The 23,277-nt window shown below is 46.8% G+C and overlaps 1 protein-coding gene across 4 annotated transcripts in view; it reads right to left on the bottom strand.

Annotated features, from left to right (window-relative positions):
- TBC1D25 (TBC1 domain family member 25) overlaps nucleotides 1-23,277 on the bottom strand; it is a 31,567-nt gene that overhangs the window by 2,535 nt on the left and 5,755 nt on the right. The window contains exons 1-3 of one of the 4 annotated variants that reach the window (XM_031005970.3): nucleotides 18,814-19,105; nucleotides 17,292-17,401; nucleotides 13,678-13,832 (exon numbers count right to left, since the gene is read on the bottom strand). In XM_031005970.3, the coding sequence (XP_030861830.1) occupies nucleotides 13,678-13,832; nucleotides 17,292-17,401; nucleotides 18,814-18,936 (388 nt within the window). In that variant the 5' untranslated portion in view covers nucleotides 18,937-19,105. The other 3 variants (XM_055375715.2, XM_055375716.2, XM_031005971.3) reach the window with 3 other exon arrangements.

Raw genomic sequence — 23,277 nt, 5'->3', positions numbered from 1 at the left:
TATTTTAATGATCTAAAGTAATATTTATTGAGCAGTTACTATGTGCCAAGCACTAGGACAAGCGCTCAACAGCAATATAAGAAATAATAATACTAGCTAATGCTTCCACAGTGCTGTATGCCAGGAACTATTCTGAATTCTTTGCCAATACTGACTCATGCAATAGTCACTTCAGTCCTATCGGTTGAGTACTACTACTACCATGACTCTCTTTGAGGAAACAGGCACAGTCATGATAAGGTACTTGCCCAAGGCCCCTTAGCTAGTGAGTGAAAGAGTGGAAATTTGAAGGCCAGGCCCAAAGCTCAAGAGCCCAAACTCCTACTCTCATATTTTTGCCAGTCCTCCTCCCACAAACAGTGCACACTAATATTACCATTCTCATTTTACAGACGATGACAAAAAGGTTTGGAACAAATAGTAAGTGACCAATATTCTACAGCCAGGAAATAGTAGGGCTGGGATCTGAACTTCATTCACCCTAGTCCAGAGCCCAGACATACTTTAGAAATAAAATATTTGTGCAAAAGTGGAACAGGTATGCCGTATATGCTTTTTTTTTTTTTTGGAGACGGAGTCTCACTCTGTAACTGAGGGTGGAATGCAGTGGTGTGAACGTAGCTCACTGCAAACTCTGCCTCCTGGTTTCAAGTGATTCTCCTGCCTCAGCCTCCCGAGTAGCTGGGATTACAGGTGCCTGCCACCGTGCCCAGCTAATTTTTGTATTTTTAGTAGAGACGGAGTTTCACCATGTTGGTCAGGCTGGTCTTGAACTCCTGACCTCACGTGATCCACTCGCCTTGGCCTACCCAAAGTGCTGGGATTATAGGCGTGAGCCACCGCACCCAGCCTCTTTTTTCTTTTTTTTTGAGATGGAGTCTCACTCTGTCGCCCAGGCTGGAGTGCAGTGGTGCAATCTTGGCTCACTACAAACTCCACCTTTTGGGTTCAAGCAGTTCTCCTGCCTAAGCCTCCCAAGTAGCTGGGATTACAGGTGCCTGCCACCAGGTCCAGCTAATTTTTTTTTTTTTTGAGGCGGAGTTTCACTCTTGTTGCCCAGGCTGGAGTACAATGACGGGATCTCGGCTCACTGCAACATCCACCTCCTGGGTTCAAGTGATTCTCCTGCCTCAGCCTCCCGAGTAGCTGGGAGTACAAGCATGTACCACCATGCCTGGTGAATTTTGTATTTTTAGTAGAGACGGGGTGTCTCCATGTTGGTCAGGCTGGTCTCGAACTCCCGACCTCAGGTGATCCACCTGCCTCGGCCTCCCAAGGTACTGGGATTACAGGTGTGAGCCACCACACCTGGCCTAATTTTTGTATTTTTAGTAGAGATGAGGTTTCGCTATGTTGCCCAGGCCGGTCTCGAACTCCTGACCTCAGGTGATCAGCCCGCCTTGGCCTCCCAAAGTGCTAGGATTACAGGCATCTTTTTTTTTTTTTTTTTGAGACAGTCTTGCTCTGTCCCCCAAGGCTGGAGTGCAGTGGTGCGATCATAGTTCACTGCAGCCTCAAACTCCTGGGCTCAAACGATCCTCTTGCCTCAACCTCCTGAGTAGCTGGGGCTACAGGCGTGTGCCACCATGCGTGGATGATATTTTTTTTTTTTTGGTAGAGATGGGATCTTACTATATTGCCTATGGTCTTGAACTCCTGGGCTCAAGAGATCCTCCTGCCTTGGCCTCCCAAAGTGTTGGGATTACAGGTGTGAGCCACTGCACCTGACCGTTTCTCTTTCTTTTTCATTTTGCCCCGCATTCTTTCTTCCCACCTCACATAAGATGTGGTGGTTGAAGCAGCAGTGGCCATCTGAGAGTAGGTTCGAGAGGATCTTCAGAGATCCTCTCCTACAGCCCTGATACGAGAGGGCTACTAAGCCAACAATGGCAATGTCCAGTGGCTTTCTTTTTTTTTTTTTTTTTTTGAGACGGAGTCTTGTTCTGTCACCCACACTGGCGTGCAATGGTGTGATCCTCGCTCACTGCAACCTCTGCCTCCCAGGTTCAAGCAATTCTCCTGCCACAGCCTCCCGAGTAGCTGGGATTACAGGTGCCTGCCACCACGCCTGGCTAATTTTTTGTATTTTTAGTAGAGATGGGGTTTGCCAGGCTGGTCTCCAACTCCTGACCTCAGGTGATCCACCTGCCTTGTGTGGGGAAAAGAAAGAGAGATCAGATTGTTACTGTGTCTATGTAGAAAAGGAAGATATAAGAAACTCCATTTTGATCTGTACTAAGAAGAATTGTTCTGGTTTGAGATGCTGTTAATCTGTATGTAACTTTAGCCCCAACCGTGTGCTCACAGAAACGTGCTGTATTGAATCAAGGTTTAATGGATTTAGGGCTATGCAGATGTGCCTTGTTAACAATATGTTTGCAGGCAGTATGCTTGGTAAAAGTCATCGCCATTCTCCATTCTCTATTAACCAGGGACAAAATGCACTGTGGAAAGCCACAGGGAACTCTGCCCAAGAAAGCCTGGGTATTGTCCAAAGTTTCCCCTCACTGAGACAGCCTGATATATGGCCTCGTGGGAAAGGAAAGACCTTACATCCCCCAGCCCGACACGCATAAAGGGTCTATGCTGAGGAGGAGTAGTGAAAGAGGGAGGCCTCTTTGCAGTTGAGATAAGAGGAAGGCTTCTGTCTCCTGCTTGTCCCTGGGAATGGAATGTCTCGGTGTAAAGCCGACCATTCGTTCTATTCTGAGATAGGAGAAAATTGCCCCGTGGCTGGAGGCGAGATATGCTGGCAGCAATACTGCTCTGTTACTCTTTGCTACACTGAGATATTTGTGTAAAGTGAAACATAAATCTAGCCTACATGCACATCCAGGCGTAGTACCTTTCCTTGAACTTATTCATGATACAGATTCCTTTGCTCACATGTTTCCCTACTGACCTTCTCCCCACCAACACTCTGTTGCCCTGCCACACTCCCCTTGCCAAGATAGTAAAAATAGTGATCAATAAATACTGAGGGAACTCAGAGACCGGCGCTGGTGCAGGTCCTCGCATGCTGAGTGTGCCGGTACCCTGGGCCCACTGTTCTTTCTCTATACTTTATCTCTGTGTCTTATTTCTTTTCTCAATCTCTCGTCTCCACCTGATGAGAAATACCCACAAGTGTGGAGGGGCAGGCCCCCTTCACCTTGGCCTCCCAAAGTGCTGGGATTACAGGCATAAGCCACTGCATCCGGCCCAAGTGGCTAACTTTCAAACTCTCTTGTGTGAAACCAATCAACTTCTATTTGTTTAAGCCACTGTCATTTGCAAGCAAATGCCATCCCTAAACAGCATTCCCATGGAGCCCAATTCTCCCATTGAGCTGAGGGGGGAAACAAACCCTAGGCCATGTTTGCATGTCACTGCTTTTCCCTGGATGTCTCATGGGGTACTGCAAACCTAAGGGGTCCAAAGAGAGGAGCCCAAGATCCACTCTAGACGTGGCCTCCTCCTCTACTCATCTCAACAAACAGCATCTCTATCTGTTCAGTTGTTTTAAATAGACCAGAAACCTGAGAGACATCCTTGTCCCCCTCCCACTCTCTTAACTCCCAGGTCCAAACCACCGCCAAGTCCTACGGCTACTGCATGTAAAGCATTCCTCCATCCTACCTGTTCTCTCATCTCCATCTTCTCACCCTGTCTGAGCCACCATATCTCTCACCTGAAACTGCCTCCTAACCAGTCCTCACTTCCTCTGTATTCCTCTCCAATCTCTCCCAACAGCTGCCAGAATGGTCTTTCTAAAACATTAATCAGAGCATTAAAACACTTAACAGGTAAAATGAAGAAGGTCACATTATGAAAAATCAGTAATGGTCTGAAAGTCTGAACAGAAGAACCACTGCAAGGCATGGAGCTAAGGTTCAATGATTTGAGTGAAAAAGTAGAGAGACCTGGATGCCAAGTCCAGGAGACCAAATATGGAAATAATAGGAAATGCAGGGGGAGAAAAGGGATCAGGTGGAGATGTCAGAATTAAACAAGTATGAAAGAAAATTTCCCTGAGATGAAGGAATGGCTCACCAAGTCTTAGATAGGATTAATTAACTAACAACACACAACAAGCCCCCCACCAACCCTATTCTTTTTTTTTTTTTTTTTTTTGAGATGGAGTCTTGCTCTGTCACCCAGACTGGAGCACAATGGTATGATCTCGGCTCACTGCAACCTCCGCCTCCTGGGTTCAAGCCATTCTCCTGCCTCAGCCTCCCGAGTAGCTGGGATTCCAGGGGCATACCACCACGCCCGGCTAATTTTTGCTAATTTTTGTATTTTTAGTAAAGACAGGGTTTTGCCACATTGGCCAGGCTGGTCTTGAACTCCTGAGTTCAAGTGATCCGCCTGCCTCAGCTTCCCAAAGTGCTGGGATTACAGGTGTGAGCCACTGCGCCCAGCCCGAAATGCCCAAATTCTAAGAATAAAGAAAAACTCTTAGGCCGGGCGCAATGGCTCATGCCTGTAATCCCAGCAGTTTTTTTTTTGAGGCAGAGTCTTGCTCTGTTGCCCAGGCTGGAGCGCAGTGGCGTGATCTTGGCTCACTGCAACCTCCGCCTCCCGGGTTCAAGTGATTCTCCTGTCTCAGCCTCCCAAGTAGCTGGGACTACAGGTGTGCGCCACAACACCTGGCAAATTTTTGTATTTTTAGTAGAGACAGGGTTTCACCATGTTGGCCAGGCTGGTCTCGAACTCCTGAGTTCAAGTGATCCGCCTACCTCGGTCTCCCAAAGTGCTGGGATTACAGGCATGAGCCACCATGCCCGGCCTAATCCCAGCGCTTTGGGAGGCCAAGGCGGGCGGATTGCTTGAGCCCAAGAGTTCAAAACCAGCCTGGGCTGAACATGATAAAACCCTGTCTCTACCCAAAAATATAAAAATTAGCTGGGCATGGTGGCGCACACCTGTAGTCCCTGCCACTCGGGAGGCTGAGGTGGGTGGGAGGATCGCTTGAACCTGGGAAGCAGAGGTTGCAGTGAGCTGAGATCACGTCACTGCACTCCCACCTGGGAAATAGAGACCCTGCCTCAAAAAAAAAAAGAAAAAGAAAAAGAAAAACTCTTGCAGCTTCCAGAGACAAAAAACGGCTGCTTACAATGGAAAGAAGGTCAGACAAGCAACAGACTTCTGCTTCACAACCCTGGAGGCAATAAGACAGTAGCTCACAGCACCTATGGAGCACTAAGAAGAAAGACCTGAGATCCAAGGGCCCCACACCCAGCCAAGACAGTACAGATCTATTCAGCCAAATAAAAACATTTTTGGCCATTAGAGTACATCTAACCCATGCACTTTTGGAGGAGAACAAAGAAGTTCTCTGAGCAAATGACTCCTGCATGACTAGAAGGGCTTAAGATAGGGAGAGACAAAGGGGAAGGTAAATGGTAATATTTATATATTATATATTATATTATATATATTACATATTTAATATTTATAGTTAAAATGACAACGATAACATGATTGGGGGTTTGTAATATTATATGTTACATTAGGATTCCTGAAACATAAGTGACTTAGTGTGTCAGTAAGAAAACAGAATGATAACCTGGAATTCAAAAAGAAAAAAAATTGGCTGGGCGTGGTGGCTCATGCCTGTAATCCCAGCACTTTGGGAAGCCGAGGCAGGCAAATCACTTGAGGTCAGGAGTTCGAGACCAGCCTGGCCAACATGGTGAAACCCCATCTCTACCAAATATAAAAAAACTAGCCGGGTGTGGTGGCGCGCTTCTGTTATCCCAGCTACTCGGGAGGCTGAGGCAGGAGAATTGCTTGAACCTGGGAAGAGGAGGTTGCGGTAAGCTGAGATTGTGCCATAGCACTCCAGCCTGGGCAATAGAGCAAGACTCCATCTCAAAAAAAAAAAAAAGTTGTCTAAGCAAAAGCTAGAAGTTAAGGGTTAGGGACCAGAAAACGAATAAGAATTACAAGTGTTCCAAAGCTCCATTTTAAAGGCCAGAAAAAGTGGGAGAGATTAAAGGAGAAAAAGTGGCCTAAAGATTTCACTGTTGGGGTGGGGTGCAGTGGCTCACGACTATAATCCCAGCACTTTGGGAGGCCGAGGCAGGCAGATCATGAGGTCAGGAGATCGAGACCATCCTGGCTAACACGGTGAAACCCCGTCTCTACTAAAAATACAAAAAATTAGCCAGGTATGATGGTGGGCGCCTGTAATCCCAGCTACTCGGGAGGCTGAGGGAGAATTGCTTGAACCCAGGATGCAGAGGTTGCAGCGAGCCGAGATCGTGCCACTGCACTCCAGTCTGGGCGACAGAGCAAGACTCCATCTCAAAAAATAAGAAAAAAAAATTAGCTGGGCATGATGGTGTGTGCCTGTAATCCCAGCTACTCGGGAGGCTGAGGGAGGAGAATTGCTTGAACCCAGGATGCAGAGGTTGCAGCGAGCTGAGATCGTGCCACTGCACTCCAGTCTGGGCGACAGAGCGAGACTACGTGTCAAAAAGAAAAAAAAAAAGATTTCACTGTCAGTTGCCTTAAAAAGCATAAATTCTGCTATGATGTTTTTATGAGAGGTATGAGAGACATACCTAAAACTAGGTGACACAAAAAGGTTAAAAATTAAAGAATCCTAAAGGTATATCTGGTAAACACAAACAGAAAAAAATAGTAGCCATGAGAATGTCAGAAAAAGCATCACTCAAGGCCAAAAGCATTTAACATGAAGAGACATTTTATACTGATTAAAAAAACAACCCCCTCAATCCCACTAATAAAACAGGCAAAGAGGCCAGGCGCGGTGGCTCACGTCTGTAATCCCAGCACTTTGGGAGGCTGAGGTGGGCGGATCACGAGGTTGAGACCAGCCTGGCCAACATGGTGAAACCCCATCTCTACTAAAAAATACAAAAAAAAAATTAGCCAGGTGTGGTGGCAGGTGCCTGTAATCCCAGCTGCTTGGGAGGCTGGGGTAAGGAGAATCGCTTGAACCTGGGAGGCAGGGGTTACAGTGAGCTGAGATCGCGCCACTGCACTCCAGCCTGGGCGACAATGCGAGACTCCCTCTCAAAAAAAGGAAAAAAAAGGCCGGGCGCAGTGGCTCACACCTGTAATCCCAGCACTTTGAGAAGCAAGGCGGGCGGATCACAAGGTCAAGAGATCGAGACCGTCCTGGCCAACATGGTGAAACCCCGTCTCTACTAAAAATACAAAAATTAGCTGGGTGTGGTGGCGTGTGCCTGTAATCTCAGCTACTCAAGAGGCTGAGGCAGGAGAATCGCTTGAACCTGGGAGGCAGAGGTTGCAGTGAGCCGGCATTGTGCCACTGCACTCCAGCCTGGCAACAGAGTGTCTCAAAAAAACAAACAAACAAACAAAAAACAGGCAAAGAATGTCTACAAACACAAACTCACCTAGTAGCAAAACCTGATCTGAACTGACAGGAGACTATATATAGTCTTTATATAACCCACGTAGTGTGAATATGCACACATTTCCCTGAAGAAACATCCAAGTGTTTCATTATGGGCTGCTGGGCTGCTGGCCCAGACCCTGCTTGTGGTATTACATAATATTCATGATACGCGCATTTCCTTATCATAAAATCGTCAAACTTCCCAAACCCTAAATTAATATATAAACTCAGTGCAATGCCAGTCAGAAATTGAATGGGGGTTTTTCCTGGAACCGGATAAAATTATCTTAAGGTTTCTATAGAAGAATTCACATTTAAGAATAGCTAAGACAGGCCGGGCGCGGTGGCTCATGCCTGTAATCTCAGCACTTTGGGAAGCCGAGGTGGGTGGATCACGAGGTCAGGAGATCGAGATCATCCTAGCTAACACGGTGAAACCCTGTCTCTACTAAAAATACAAAACATTAGCCGGGCGTGGTGGCGAGCGCCTCTGGTCCCAGCTACTTGGGAGACTGAGGCGAGAGAATGGCGTGAACCCAGGAGGCGGAGCTTGCAGTGAGCCAAGATTGTGCCACTGCACTCCAGCCTGGGCGACAGAGCAAGACTCCATCTCCAAAAAAAAAAAGTTAAGACAAAGAACAGTGGGAGGATGGCAAAAGCTTATCGCCTGTAGCCCCAGCTACTAGGGAGGCTGAGGCAGGAGAATGGCGTGAACCTGGGAGGCGGAGCTTGCCGTGAGTTGAGATTGCGCCACTGCACTCCAGCCTGGGCGACAGAGCGAGACTCCGTCTCAAAAAAAAAAAAAAAAAAAAAATTGACCACAAAACCACTGTCATAAAAATAACATGGTGTTAGCACAGCAGTAGACAAATAGAGCCCATTGGTAGAATGCAATAGAAAGCCCAGAAATAAATCCAAGCTTGTATATATGGGAACTGAATATGTGACAAACGTGGCATTTCGAATCACTGCAGAAAAGGTGATTATTTAATAAATGATGCTGGCAGGCTGGGCGCAGTGGCTCATGCCTGTAATCTCAGCACTTTGGGAGGCTGAAGTGGGTGGATCACCTGAGGTCATAAGTTCGACACCAACCTGGCCAACATGGCAAAACCTCATCTCTACTAAAAATACAAAAATTAGCTGGGCATGGTGGCGGGCACCTGTAATCCCAGCTATTTGGGAGGCTGAGTCAGGAGAATTGCTTGAACCCAGGAGACGGCGGCTGCAGTGAGCTGAGACTGTGCAACTGCACTCCTGCCTGGGCAATAAGAGTAAAACTTCGTCTCAAAAAAAAAAAATTAAATAAAAAAAAATGATGCTGGCATAATTGACTATCTTGATTTTTTTAAAGCTAGGTCTGCTTATCACAATGCTGACAGAGAAAAGATTTACATGTAAAAAAGAAAACAATAAGCATAGTAGAAGAAAATATAGAATATTTGTATAAGCTTATGGATGGGGAACATGTCCCAAAGTAAGAGGAGAAACTCAGCCAGGCACAGTGGCTCACGCCTGTAATCCCACCACTTTGGGAGGCCCAGGCAGGTGGATCACTTGAGATCAGGAATTCGATACCAGCCTGACCAACATGGTGAAACTCCATCTCTACTAAAAATACAAAAGTAGCCAGGTGTAGTGGCACATGCCTGTAATCCCAGCTACTTGGGAGGCTGAGGCAGGAGAATCACTTGAACCCAGGAGGCGGAGGTTGCAGTGAGCCGAGATCGCGCCATTGCACTCCAGCCTGGGCAATGAGAGTGAAACTCTGTCCCTCCACCTGCAATAAAAAGGAGAAACTCAGAAATCATAAAGAAAAAGATAGATATCTGTGTAGGCGTGCAATCAAATGTTTAATTTTGATAGGACAAAACAGATCCATCCCGTAAGCAAAGCCAAAAAACAAAAGATCAACTGGGAAAAATATTTGCAGTACATATGATAGAAAGGAGGTTGGGGGCTGGGCGCGGTGGCTCCCGCCTGTAATCCAAACACTTTGAGAGGCCGAGGTGGGTGGATCACTTGAGGTCAGAAGTTCGAGACCAGCCTGGCCAACATGGCAAAACCATGTCTCTACAAAAAATACAAAAATTAGCTGGGCATGGTGGTGCACACCTGTAGTCCCAGCTACTTGAAAGCCTGAGGCAGGAGGAGAGCTTGAGGTCAAGGCTGCAGTGGGCCATATTTGCGTCACTGCATTCCAGCCTTGGTGACAAAGAGAGTCTCAAAAAGAAAAAAAAAAGATTCATATCGGAAAAGTACAAATTGGTCAAAGGTCTAGGCTTTGTAATCTCCCAACTGTAGAGGTGACAGAAACTGGCTTTTTCCCAGAAAGAGGGACTGGGCCATCCAAACAGTCCCAACATGTCTGTTGCTTTCACAGCCATGAAAATGATCATGAGAATGCCACTAATATGTCTAATGATAGCTCCATATATTGGACACTTACATATTAATGTGTAGAATACCTTATGTTAAACACATACCGTTTATGTGTACAGACACACAAATATGAATATACTCACATATGTGGATAAATGTGTGTGTAGGGAGTGTAAATAAGTAAAGGACATGCAAAGTTACATATCAAACCGATTCCCTCAGGGCAAAAAGGGTAGGGTAGGGGATTGAGATTAGGCATAGCGTTCCCAGGAGACTTCAGCATTATTTAAAATGCTTTTATTTTTAATAAGAATGTATTTACTGGGTAATGAAAGATTAGTTTCTCTTAAAAATATGACTCCAATCAAATTCCCGTCAGGATTTTAATGGAATAATAAGCTAATTTATTAAATAAAAAGAACAGTAAGTGAACAAGAATATTCAAGAAAATTTTTTAAAAAGGAAAACATGAAAACATATCATAAAACTATAATGATTAAGGCTGGGTGCGGTGGCTCTTGCTTGTAATCCCAGCACTTTGGGAGGCTGAGGCGGGCAGACTGCTTGAGTCCAGGAGTTCAAGACCAGCCTGGGCAACATGGCGAAACCCTGTCTCTACAAAAAATACAAAAATTAGCTGGGCATGGGGGCATGTGCCTGTAGGCCCAGCTACTCAGGAGGCTGACGTGGGACAATTGCTTGAGCCTGGGAGGCGGAGGCTGCAGTGAGCTGAGATTGGGCCACTGCACTCCAGCAAGGATGACAGAGTGAGACCCTGTCTCAAAAAAAAAAAAAAAAAAAAAAACCTCAAAACCAAACAAACAAACTACTACAATGATTAAAACAACATAGAATTGGCTTAGAATTTAATAAATAGATCAACGTAAGAGAATCAGGAATTCAGAAACAGACCCATGTTGTGCAGGAATTTGGTAAATAAGACAGAGGGCTTCTTTTTTTTTTTTTTTTTTTTTTTTGAGATGGACTCTAGTTCTGTCACTCAGGCTGGAGTGCGGTGGCACGAGCTCGGATCACTGCAACCTCTGCCTCCCAGGCTCAAGCAATTCTCCTGCCTCAGTCTCCCGAGTAGCTGGGATTACAGGCGCCTACCACCACGCCCGGCTAATTTCTGTATTTTTAGTAGAGACATGGTTTCGCCATGTTTGGCCAGGCTGGTCTCGAACTCCTGACCTCAGGTGATCCACCTGCCTCGGCCTCCCAAAGTGCTGGGATTACAGGCGTCAGCCACGGCGCCTGGCCTAAAAAGATGACCTTTTAAAGATGTATTCCTGCCAGACTGCTGGGTGTCTTTCTGTCTGTCACTCTGCTTTACTGGCATTCGTCCCAGTTCTCATGCACTTGGGGTTTTCTCCACGTTTCGTAGCCATGCAGATTTGATTTTTTTCCTGAAATAGTGCTACTGTGTCTCTTTTACAGGTGAGGAAAACAAGGCCCAGGGAATTAAGTGACTGACATAAGCACATATGGCTACTCAGTGGCAGAGGTTCCTGTGTGTCTGGCTACCTGGCTTTTCCTATTTGGCTTCCTGCCCATCTCTGTCACTATCTTTCCCTCTGACTCTTGTTTCTCTCTCTCCTCTGTCTCTCTTTTGCAAAGCTGCCAATTTTAACAAGTCCAAAATGTTGTAGAGTTAAATGGTTAAGAACAAGGACTCTGGAGCCAGTTCAGCCACTGCCTGAGTTCAAATCTTGCTCTTCAACTTCCTGAGTTCAAATCTTGCTCTTCAACTTACTGTCTGTATAACTGGGACGAGTCCTGTCACCTCTCTGAGCCTCAGTTTCCTCATCTATAATATGGGGAAAATGATTGTCCCTACTCTATAGGATTATTTTGACAATTCAATGAAAAAATATTATGTGCACAGAATGGCCCTAAGTGTTCACTACACATTAGCTATTTATATGTTATTATGACATCAATAAAGTGCTCGACTCATCCCAAATGGGCATGTGAGTTCCCTGAGGCTGGGAACCACATCTTCCACTCCACAACTATTTAAAACAATTTTGAACCTACAATAAAGTTAAAAGAATACACTGAACACCCATACATACTTCATCTAGATCCTCTATTAACATTTTTTTGGGCCACATTTGCTTTATCTCACTCTCTCTGTATATAAACACATTATTTTTGCCAACTTATTTGCAGACATCATGACATTTTACCCCTTCATACTTAACTGTGTTTTCCCCAAGAACAAGGATATTTTCCTTCAATAGATATGATACCAGTACCACACTGCTATGGTTTGAATGTGTCCTCTCAAATTCATGTGTTGCAATTTAATGACCAATGTGATCATATTAAGAGGTGGGGGCCTTTAAGAGGTGATTAAGTCCTGAGGGTAGAGCTCTCACAGATGGGATTAGGGCTCTTTTTTTTATTTTTTATTTTATTTATTTTTTGAGATGGAGTCTTGCTCTGTTGCCCAGGCTGGAGTGCAGTGGTGCGATCTTGGCTCACTGCAAGCTCCGCCTCCCGGGTTCATGCCATTCTCCTGCCTCAGCCTCCCGAGTAGCTGGGACTACAGGCACCCGCCACCACGCCCGGCTATTTTTTTGTATTTTTAGTAAAGACAGGGTTTCACCGTGTTAGCCAGGGTGGTCTCGATCTCCTGACCTTGTGATCTGCCCGCCTCGGCCTCCTAAAGTGCTGGGATTACAGGCGTGAGCCACCGTGCTCAGCCTTTTTTTTTTTTTTTTTTTTTTTTTGAGATGAAGTCTCGCTCTGTCACCCAGGCTGGAGTGCAGTGGCAAGATCTTGGCTCACTGCAACCTCTGCTTTTCGGGTTCAAGCGATTCTCATGCCTCAGCCTCCCGAGTAGCTGGGATTATAGGCATGTGCCACTACACCTGGCTAATTTTTGTATTTTTTTTTAGCAGAGACAGGGTTTCACCATGTTGGCCAGGATGGTCTCGAACTCCTGACTTCAGGTGATCCGCCTGCCTCAGCCTCCCAAAGTGCTGGGACTACAGGCATGAGCCACCGTGCCCAGCGGATTTGGGCTCTTATAAAGAGGTTGAGGGTGTGGGTTCACTCTCTTCTGCTCTTCTGTCATGTGAGGATGCAGCAAGAAAGCCCTCACTAGACACACAACCTGCCAGCACCTTGATCTTGGACTTCCCAGTCTCCAAAACTGTGAGAAATAAATTTCTCTTCTTTACAAATTCCTCAGTCTGTGGTATTCTGTTATAGTAGCACAAAATGACTAAGACACACACCCAGGAAATTTAATACTGATACAATTATCTAATGTATGGTCTGTAATCAAATTTTGAGACCACGTCCTAATTTATCTGTGTGCTCGCAGGGACCAGAATAGGCAAGAGTGGAAGAACAAAGATGAGAAGAGAAAAAGTGGCTGAGAGGTCAAGGGAACAAATGAATGAGTGAGCAAGAATACAAACAAATGAATATGGGTGCAGAATGACTGAATGAATAAACACAACTAGCATTATTATAATACGCATTGTTATATTTAGGTATTATAACTGAAATACATAATGCTAAAGCTATACCGTTATACTATATTATAAATCTGCATTATATCTAATTATTACATACATTACTCAGTTATATGTTATAATAGTATAATACAATTATCATTATTAGAGATAACACTTTCTGAGCCTTCATTATGCAGTCATGCTCTGTTCCAGGCATTTTATATGAATTTCCCCTCACAATGGTTCTAAGATACAAGGCCTCACAATGGTTCTAAGATACAATTATCTCTTTACAAGTGAAGAAATTGTGGCCTAGTGGCTGAGCCAGGATCTATAGCTAGGATACCTTGCTACCCATCCCACCATGAGGGAGTGTACTGTGAGGGGTAGCATCACCCTATGGGGTAAAGGGGTTCCAGAGCAGTGCTCCTGGGGGCACTGGGTACTCACTGTCCTCCGAGGGCCGAATATCTACACGCAATTGCAGGTAAGGTTTGGAGGCAGTGGCAAAGGCTGTGCTGAGGTCCCAGTCAGATAGAAGTGAGAGGTAAACTTCCTGTCCTAGCCGGTCCCGGCCCAGGTAGCTGATGCCAAAGTTCTTCTTCCTGGACAGGGGATACGAGGGAGCTCTCAGGGCCCCTGGTGCCCTGGAGGCCTCAGGGACAGTTTCCAAAACAAGGAGGGTAATATAGAAGGTGTTGAAAACAACTTCCTACTATGTGCAAGGTACTGTGCCAAGGATTATGGGCAGCCTGAGATCAGGTCATTTATACCCACTTTGTTACACGAACACATACAAGCAGGTACACACCTGCTTGTATCTGGAGGTCACATTGGAAACTGGTAAAATGTTGGCCGGGTGCAGTGGCTCACGCCTATAATCTCCGCACTTTGGGAGGCCGAGGTGGGTGGATCACCTGAGGTCAGGAGTTTGAGACTAGCCTGGTCAACATGGTGAAACCCCTTCTGTACTAAAAATACAAAAAAAATTAGCTGGGTGTGGTGGCAGGTGCCTGTAATCCCAGCTACTCAGGAGGCTGAGGCAGGAGAATCGCTTGAACCTGGGAGGTGGAGGTTGCAGTGAGCCAAGATTGTGGCATTGCACTCCAGCCTGGGCGACAGAGCAAGACTCCATCTCAAAAAAAAAAAAAAAAAAAGTTGGTCCCTTCTGGGGTAGATGTGGGACCGAAGTGGGAAGAAAGCAGCCTTCTTACTACATTAAAAAAAAAAAAGCAATCTGTGTTTGTTATTTTTCACAACAAAAATGTTTATGTAAGAAAGTCTAATAACAACTAAGAATTTTTCAGCTATACTTGTGCAACTATGTAAAGAAGTTTGTTGCGTGATGCTCATCATAACCATGGAAACATCCTAAATACCCAACAATTGTGTACTGTTTGAATTTCTTACCATGTGTATGTATTCCTCCAAAATCACCACCACAACAAAATGACTATCACATCTGCCCCCAAGAGACACCACTTTTCAGCTATCAGATTGGCAAATTTTGCAGTTTTACAGTAACCAGTGTTTGCGAGGGTGTGAGGGAAACAGGCATTTATGTGCTGCTGATGAGATCATAAATTCGTTTGTTTGTTTTTTTTTTTTGAGACGGAGTCTCACTCTGTCACCCAGTCTGGAGTGCAATGGTGCGATCTCGGCTCGCTGCAAGCTCTGCCTCCCGGGCTCATGCCATTCTCCTGCCTCAGCCTCCCAAGTAGCTGGGACTACAGGCGCCCACCACCACGCCCGGAGAATTTTTTGTATTTTTAGTAGAGATGGAGTTTCACCGTGTTAGCCAGGATGGTCTTGATCTCCTGACCTCGTGATCCACCCGCCTCAGCCTCCCAAAGTGCTGGGATTACAGGCATGAGCCACAGCGCCCGGCCGAGATCATAAATTGATAAAACCTGTCTGGAGAGCATTTTGGAAACACCCATTAATAGTTTAAAAAGCAGGCCAGGTGCGGTGGCTCATGCCCGTAATCCCAGCACTTTGGGAGGCAGAGGCGGGTGGATCACGAGGTCAGGAGATCGAGATGATCCTGGCCAACACGGTGAAACCCCATCTCTACTAAAAATACAAAAATTAGCCGGGCATGGTGGCGCATGCCTGTAGTACCAGCTACTCAGGAGGCTGAGGCAGGAGAATTGCTTGAACTCAGGAGGTGGAGGTTGCAATGAGACGAGATCACACCACTGCACTCCAGCCTGGACGACAGAATGAGACTCTGTCTCAAAAAAAAATTTTTTTTAAAGCAAATACCCTTTTACCTGGCAATACCACTGCTAGGAATTTATCCTATGACTAGATGTTTCCAAATACAGTAGTCCCTCTTTATCTACAGGGGATACATTCCAAGACCCCCCCCCCCCTCCCCGAGTGGATGCCTGAAACTGCAGATAGTACCAAGCCCTATATATACTATGTTTTTTTTCCATATACATACATACCTATGATAAGGTTTAATTGATAAATTAGGCACAGTAAGAGATTAACAATAATAGAACAATTATGACAATACAGATGCTTCTTGACTTATGACAGGGTTATGTACCAATAAACTCATCGTAAGTTGGAAATACTGTAAGTTGACAATGCATTTGGCTGGGCGCAGTGGCTCACCTGTAATCCCAGCACTTTGAGAGGCTGAGGCGGGCAGATTGCTTGAGCTCAGGAGTTTGAGACTGCCCTGGGCAACATGGCGAAACCCTGTCTCTACTAAAGATACAAAAAATTGGCCGGGTGCAGAGGCTCACGTGCCTGTAATCCTAACACTTTGGGAGGCCGAGGTGGGCAGATCACTTGAGATCAGGAGTTTGAGACCAGCCTGACCAACCTCATGAAAATTAGCTGAGTGTGGTGGTGCACACCTGTAATCCCAGCTACTCTGGAGGCTGAGGCATGAGAATCACTTGAACCCGGGAGGCAAAGGCTGCAATGAGCCAAGATCGGGCCACTGCACTCCAACCTAAGTGACAGAGTGAGACTCTGTCTCCAAAAAAAAAAAAAAAGAGAAGATCAAAAAACTATCTGGGACTGGGCGCGGGGGCTTACACCTGTAATCCTAGCACTTTGGGAGGCCGAGGTGGACAGGTAACTTGAGGTCAGGTGTTCGAGACTAGCCTGACCAACATGGTGAAACCTTGTCTCTAATAAAAATACAAAAATTAGCACGCGTGGTGGTGCGTGCCTGTAATCCCAGCTACTTGGGAGGCTGAGGCAGGAGAATCACTTGAACCCGGGAAGCGGAGGTTGCAGTGAGCTGAGACTGCGCCACTGCACTGCAGCCCGGGGGACAAGAGCAAAACTCCGTCTCAAAAAAAAAAAAAATTATCCAGGCATAGTGGTGCATGCTTGTAGTCCCAGCTACTTGGGAGGCTGTGACAGGAGAATCACTTGAACCTGGGAGATGTCACTGCACTGCAGCCTGGGTGACAGTGAGACTCCATCTCAAAAAAAAAAAAAAAAAAAAAGAAATAAAAAGGAAAATGCATTTAACACATCTAACCTACCAAACATCACAGGTTAGCCTAGCCTACCTTAAACGTGCTCGGAACACTCACATTAGCCTACAGTTGGGAAAATCATCTAACACAGAGTCTGTTTTACAACAGTGTTGAATATTTCATGTAATTTATTGAACACTGTACTGAAAGTGAAAAGCAGAATCGCTGGGCACTTGCAGTACAGTTTCTACCAAATGCGTATCGCTTTTGCACCATTGTAAAGTTGAAAAATCCTAAGTCCAGTTATTGTAAGTTGGGGACTGTCTGTAAACTGTAATAAAAGTAATATGAATGTGGTCTCTCTCTCTCTCTCAAAATATCTTATTGTATGTAATATTTGCAGACTGAGGTTGACCATGGGTAACTGAAACTGCAGAAAGCAAAACCACAGATAAAAGTAGACTACTGTGCTCCAAGACATGCATACGTGGCTGTTCACTGTGGGATTATTTGTAGTAGTAAAATAAACAAAAACTCTACCAAACAAACAAAGGCCAGATAGCCACTGTAGAGGTCGGTGGCCCACTGGACAGTCCCCAGCATCTTCCCACTCACCCACTCAAATCAAAGGCTCGGATGAGGATGTGCTGCAACACGTCGAGCGAGGTGATCTGGGGATCTACAGCAAAAGAGCGGAACTCTGGCGGCAAGAAGCTCTCACATTTCTGGGGAGAGAAGACATGGGGTAGGCCACCAGGGGCCCCATCACCATGCTGAAGAGTGAGGTGCAGAGTGGTAGAAGGCAAAGTCAGAGAGGTGCCAGGGGCCAGATCAAGGCAGGTGTTCTGGACCACAGGGTCCAGTGAGGAGGAGGCTACTGCAAGGGTTCAGGCCCCCAATCCTTCTTCTATATCCCTTCAACTATGGTTGCCAGAATCACCGTGTCCAGTCTGGCTCCTGTTAAATCAGTCCTCTATGGTGCTGTAACCAATCTAACACATCTACCTACAACACTCCCCTGCTTAAATCTCTTCAATGGCAACCCTAGAGTCCCAGCAAGCGGGCCTATGGGGCCCCAGCCAGCCTCTCACCAGGTTTTTTGAACTTTACACTCTAGTAGTACCAAACTGTTAGAAGTTACCTTGAAACCACCCTGACTCCAGGCCATTGACTGTGCTGATCCCCTGTCTGGAACATCCCTCCCACTTTCTTCACGTGGTTTACGCCCAGCTCAGGCATCATCTTTTTTCTGAATGTCAAACTTCTACCTTAGAGCTCTATTACACGGAAGTGATGTGTGGACCCTCTTATCACTGCCAGTGCCACTGGTTGGTCGGAGCCACCATCATTGTTTACTGGAACTATGGCAACAGCGTTCTTCCTCAGCATACACACCAAAGGCCCTTGGCGATCTGTCTCTGTCTTAGCGCTCTGATTCACCTCCTACCACTCTTCCCCTCATTCTCTCCACTCCAGCAATCAGGAACCTACGGGAACATGCCAGGCTCATTCCCATCCTCTAGTCTTTGCCCTTGCTATTCCTTCTGCCTAGAATACTCTTCCCTTCTAATATGCACATGGCTGACTCCTTTTATTCGGGTCTCTGCTCCTTCAATACCTCCTCTGGGGATTTCCCTGTACAACCTTGGCTAACGTGACTCCCTATTTCATAACCTTTTTCATTATTTTAGTGTCCGAAGCATCTCATTTCTTTAGTTGTCTCCACCCACGAGCCTGTCAGCTCATCAAAGTGGGAACTTGCACATAAGTGCACTCTCAACACATGGGTTGACTGACTTCAGAGCCAGCACCTTCTCATTCCTCAGAGCCCCACCCTCAACTACTGCGGCCCCTCCTCCAGCCCCATAGCCCCTCCCCTTTGTCTATAAGCCCCACCCATTCATCCCATAGACCCCCGCCTCGCCCCTCCATTTTCAGTCCCACGCCCCAAGGTACGTCGCTAACGCTTTCAGGCTCTCAGGCCCTCCCTACCCCTCGCCACCATCACTTGGCCCTCAAGCTTCGCCGCTCAGGTTATGTCCGAAATCTCAGGTCCCGCCCTCCATCCTATGACAGCCACCGCCTCCCCCTCCCCTGGGATGCCTCGGCGGCTGGGCCGACTCACCGCCAGCCTCACCTTGACTCGGACCCGCACCACCTCTCGCTCCTCCTCCTCAGCGGCCGCCGCCGCCTGAGCTCCCACACCGGGCGGGGGCGCTCCGGAGCCAGACAAGTCCGCGGCCCCGGAGGCTGTCGCCATCCTGCCGCCGCCCGTCTCAGGGTGACGGCTGACCGCTGCCCCCCAACCCGGCGCACACTGTACTGTACTGACGCCCGCCGCCCCACCTCGTGCCGGGGCGCAGGCGCAGAGGGCGCCGCGCGACCCTACCCCCCACCGTCCCTCCCACCTGGCCCTGCCTGGAGGTCGCCTCTGCGCCTGCGCCTAGAGTGCTGTTGCCAGGAGCCCCGCCCCCAAAAGTCGGGCATTTTGCTCTATTTCAGCTAGCGTGCAGACGCCTACTGAGGCCCCGCCTCCCCCAGCCCCGTGGTTTGGTTGTTTTGACAGCATACTTCCGGATTCACGGAGGTGTTAAACTGACACCCCGTTCGCCAAGAGAAGGGGGCGGGGAAAGGAAGAGGCTGCGTGATGACGTCAGGCCCACACCCCGCCTCAAGTTGCCTCACGCCTCTGCTGGCAGATGATGTCATCTATTTCAAATACCGGTGGCCCTCGCTTCAAATGAATCCACTGAACGGAAAAAAATCCTTTTTTTTTCTTTTTTAGGCAGGGTCTCGCTCTGTCATCCAGGTTGGAGTGCAATGGCGCGATCACAGCTCACTGTAGCCTCAAAGTGAGCTATGATCAAGCGATCCTCCTGCCTCAGCCTCCCAAGAGCTGGGACTACAGGCGCGTGCTACCACGCCCAGCCAATTTTTGTATATCTTGTATAAACAGGATTTAGCCTTGTTGCCCAGGCTAGTCTCGAACTCCTGACCTCAAGTGATCCACCCGTCTCGGCCTCTCAAAGTGTTGGGATTACAGGTGTGAGCCACAGCCCTCGGGTAAAGTGTTTTTAAAAATATACTCAGCAGGGTGCAGTGGCTCACGCCTTATAATCTCAGCACTTTGGGAAGCCGAGGCGGGCTGATCGCTTGAGCCCAGGAGTTCTAGACCAGCCTGGGCAACACAGCGAGACCCCGTCTCTAACAAAAAATTAAACAATTAGCTGGACGTGGTGGCGCACACCTGCAGTCCCAGCTACTCGGGAGGCTGAAGCGGCAGGATAGCTGAGCCCAGGAAGTCAAGGCTGCAGTGAGCGGTGATCACACCACTGCCCTAACCTGCACCACAGAGCAAGGCCCTGTTTCAAAAAAAATTAATAATTTATACCCTGACTTAGTAAGGTCAGATAAAAAACAGGAAAATGGTTTACACATTGTGAAAATTCATGGAGATTTTGTACACTGATGATTTTTGTACTTCCTGTATGAATGTTATACTTCATTAAATAATTTGCCCCCCAAAAACACTATTATGCTCTCTGGAGTTCTAGCTTTTTAGTTTGCCTTTGTCTGAAACTTGACGAGATCATACTTTCCCAAGTTTATACATCTAGGAGGCAAACTTCCAGGTAATTCAACTCCAGGAAGGACACTAATGCTTCTAATTGAAACCCAGGAAGAAGTTAACAATCAAGCCTTCAGAAGGCAGAAAGCGAGACAGACCCAGGGAGCTCAGCAGCATATCTCTAAAGCTCTGCCATTATTGAACCAGCTCAAAGGATCCCCGGTCTTTGTGTCCCTTTTCCAAGTTTCACATTCTCAGATCTTGGGGAATCACTGAATCACTGGAAAAGCCCTCTGTCCAGCTTGGTCTAGAGATTTCTTTGAAACCTGACTAAAATGTTGGTACTGACTGCCAGGGACCAATTGAAAGAGAAGTGGCCAGGCTCAACTACGAACCAATCAATGGGGCCCAAATGATACCATCTATAAAAGATCAGCTTTCTGGGGTCCCAGAGCAGGGTGGATAATGGATCCGGAAGAGCAAATGGTGAATGCCCAGCAGAGCATGCAAAAGGCTCAGCAATGTGCTGAGCACATAGTTAGTGATCAAAACAATGAATGGAAGAGGCCAAGAATAAATGAAGAAAAATTTTAAAAAATAAACTGAGTCAGGCACAGTGGCTCACACTTGTAATCCCAGCACTTTGGGAGGCCAAAGTGGGAGGATTGCTTGAGCCGGGGAGTTCGAGACCAGCCTGGGCAACATAGGAAGACCCTGTCCCTACAAAATTAAAAAAAAAAAAATTAGCTGGGTCTGATGGTGCGCACCTGTGCTCCTAGCTATTCGGGAGGCTGAGGTGGGAGGATTACTTGAGCCTGGGAGGTCCAGGCTGCAATGGAGTTGTGATCACGCCACTACACTCCAGCCTGGGTGACAGAGTGAGAACCTGATTAAAAAAAAAAAAGCCCACAAAACTTTGCTTTTGTCTTACCTAATCTTCGTAACATGTTAAGGTTGGTCCTGTTCTTAAATGGTGTATGTCTACTAGATATTGGCTGAATTATTGAATATATCTTAGACTCTTCTGAGAAACTTTATATGTGGCAAAATGCAAAAAGGCAGTCTTCCCACTTAATTGCACAACATCCGTGCAGTTTGGACAAAATACAGGCTGCACTTACAAATGTTATTTCTGGCTGGGCACAGTGGCTCACGCCTGTAATCCCAGCACTTTGGGAGGCCGAGGCGGGCGGATCACGAGGTCAGGAGATGGAGACCATCCTGGCTAACACGGTGAAACCCCGTCTCTACCAAAAATACAAAATAATTAGCCAGGCGTGGTGGCGGGCACCTGTAGTCCCAGCTACTCGGGAGGCTGAGGCAGGAGAATGGTGTGAACCTGGGAGGCGGAGCTTGCAGTGAGCCGCCACTGCACTCCAGCCTGCACTCCAACCTGGGCAACAGAGCGAGACTCCGTCTCAAAAAAAAAAGTAAACAAAAAACAAAAGCAAACGTTATTTCCAACAAAGGAGTCTTGTAAGATACTAGTGCTCCAACTATTGTGTCCGTGTCATATGGACGCAACCCTCAAGGTTAACTTTTTAGGTAAGTCTGCAATTCTATTTTGGTGTCTTTTAAGATAACATGTTGCCTTGGTATTAATATTAAATAGATATCTCTATTTTTAGAAGGTATAAATAATGGGGATTTTCTCTGAAAGCCAGAAAAGGATTATTGGCATGTCTCTCTTGCCCCATGTGTTTAGAGTCAAAATCACTTATAGCACTGCTGGATTTTCTGATGGAAACAAGGAGTAAGAGCCTGCTTTTCATTTATCATAGGGTGGGATGTGCAAACCATTAGCCTGGAGTTTGGAATCGATCCTAAGGACACTGGGGCAAAGGTTTAGACAGGGGTATGATGTGGTCAGATGCCTCTGTCTTGGTCCTGGGGAGAGCTTTGGATGGAAAGATACTGGAAGCAAGGAGATCAAAAAGGAGGTCCTTGCCATAGTCCTGGGGAGAACTTTCTTTTTTGTTTATTCATTCTTCCATTCAACAAATATAAAGTATATGCTAGGCAGTCTACATAAATTAATTCTTATAATCTGCATAAAAACCCTATGAGGTAGTATCTTAGTCCATTTTTCTGTTGCTATAATCAAATACCCAAGACTGGGTAATTTATTTATTTATTTATTTTATTTATTTATTTATTTATTTATTTATTTATTTTTTTTTTTTTTATTGATCATTCTTGGGTGTTTCTCACAGAGGGGGATTTGGCAGGGTCATAGGACAATAGTGGAGGGAAGGTCAGCAGATAAACAAGTGAACAAAGGTCTCTGGTTTTCCTAGGCAGAGGGCCCTGCGGCCTTCCGCAGTGTTTGTGTCCCTGGGTACTTGAGATTAGGGAGTGGTGATGACTCTTAACGAGCATGCTGCCTTCAAGCATCTGTTTAACAAAGCACATCTTGCACCACCCTTAATCCATTCAACCCTGAGTGGATACAGCACATGTTTCAGAGAGCACAGGGTTGGGGGTAAGGTCACAGATCAACAGGATCCCAAGGCAGAAGAATTTTTCTTAGTACAGAACAAAATGAAAAGTCTCCCATGTCTACCTCTTTCTACACAGACACGGCAACCATCCGATTTCTCAATCTTTTCCCCACCTTTCCCCCCTTTCTATTCCACAAAACTGCCATTGTCATCATGGCCCGTTCTCAATGAGCTGTTGGGTACACCTCCCAGACGGGGTGGTGGCCGGGCAGAGGGGCTCCTCACTTCCCAGTGGGGGCGGCCGGGCAGAGGCGCCCCTCACCTCCCGGACGGGGCGGCTGGCCGGGCAGGGGGCTGACCCCCCCCCCCCACCTCCCTCCTGGACGGGGCGGCTGGCCGGGCAGAGGGGCTCCTCACTTCCCAGAAGACTGGGTAATTTATAAAGAAATTTGAGAGGCTGAGGTGGGAGGATTGCTTTGAGGCCAGTTCAAAACAGACTCAGCAACATAGCAAGACCCTGTTTCTACAAAAAAATTTAAAAATTAGCTGAGCGTGGCAGTATGCCTGTAGTCCTAGCTACTTAGGAGGCTGA

The sequence above is a fragment of the Gorilla gorilla genome, chromosome X (assembly GCF_029281585.2).
Source record: "Gorilla gorilla gorilla isolate KB3781 chromosome X, NHGRI_mGorGor1-v2.1_pri, whole genome shotgun sequence".
Lineage (NCBI taxonomy): Eukaryota > Metazoa > Chordata > Mammalia > Primates > Hominidae > Gorilla > Gorilla gorilla.
Note: the sequence above shows the minus strand (reverse complement) of the source record. Positions and strands in the feature narration are given on the sequence as shown.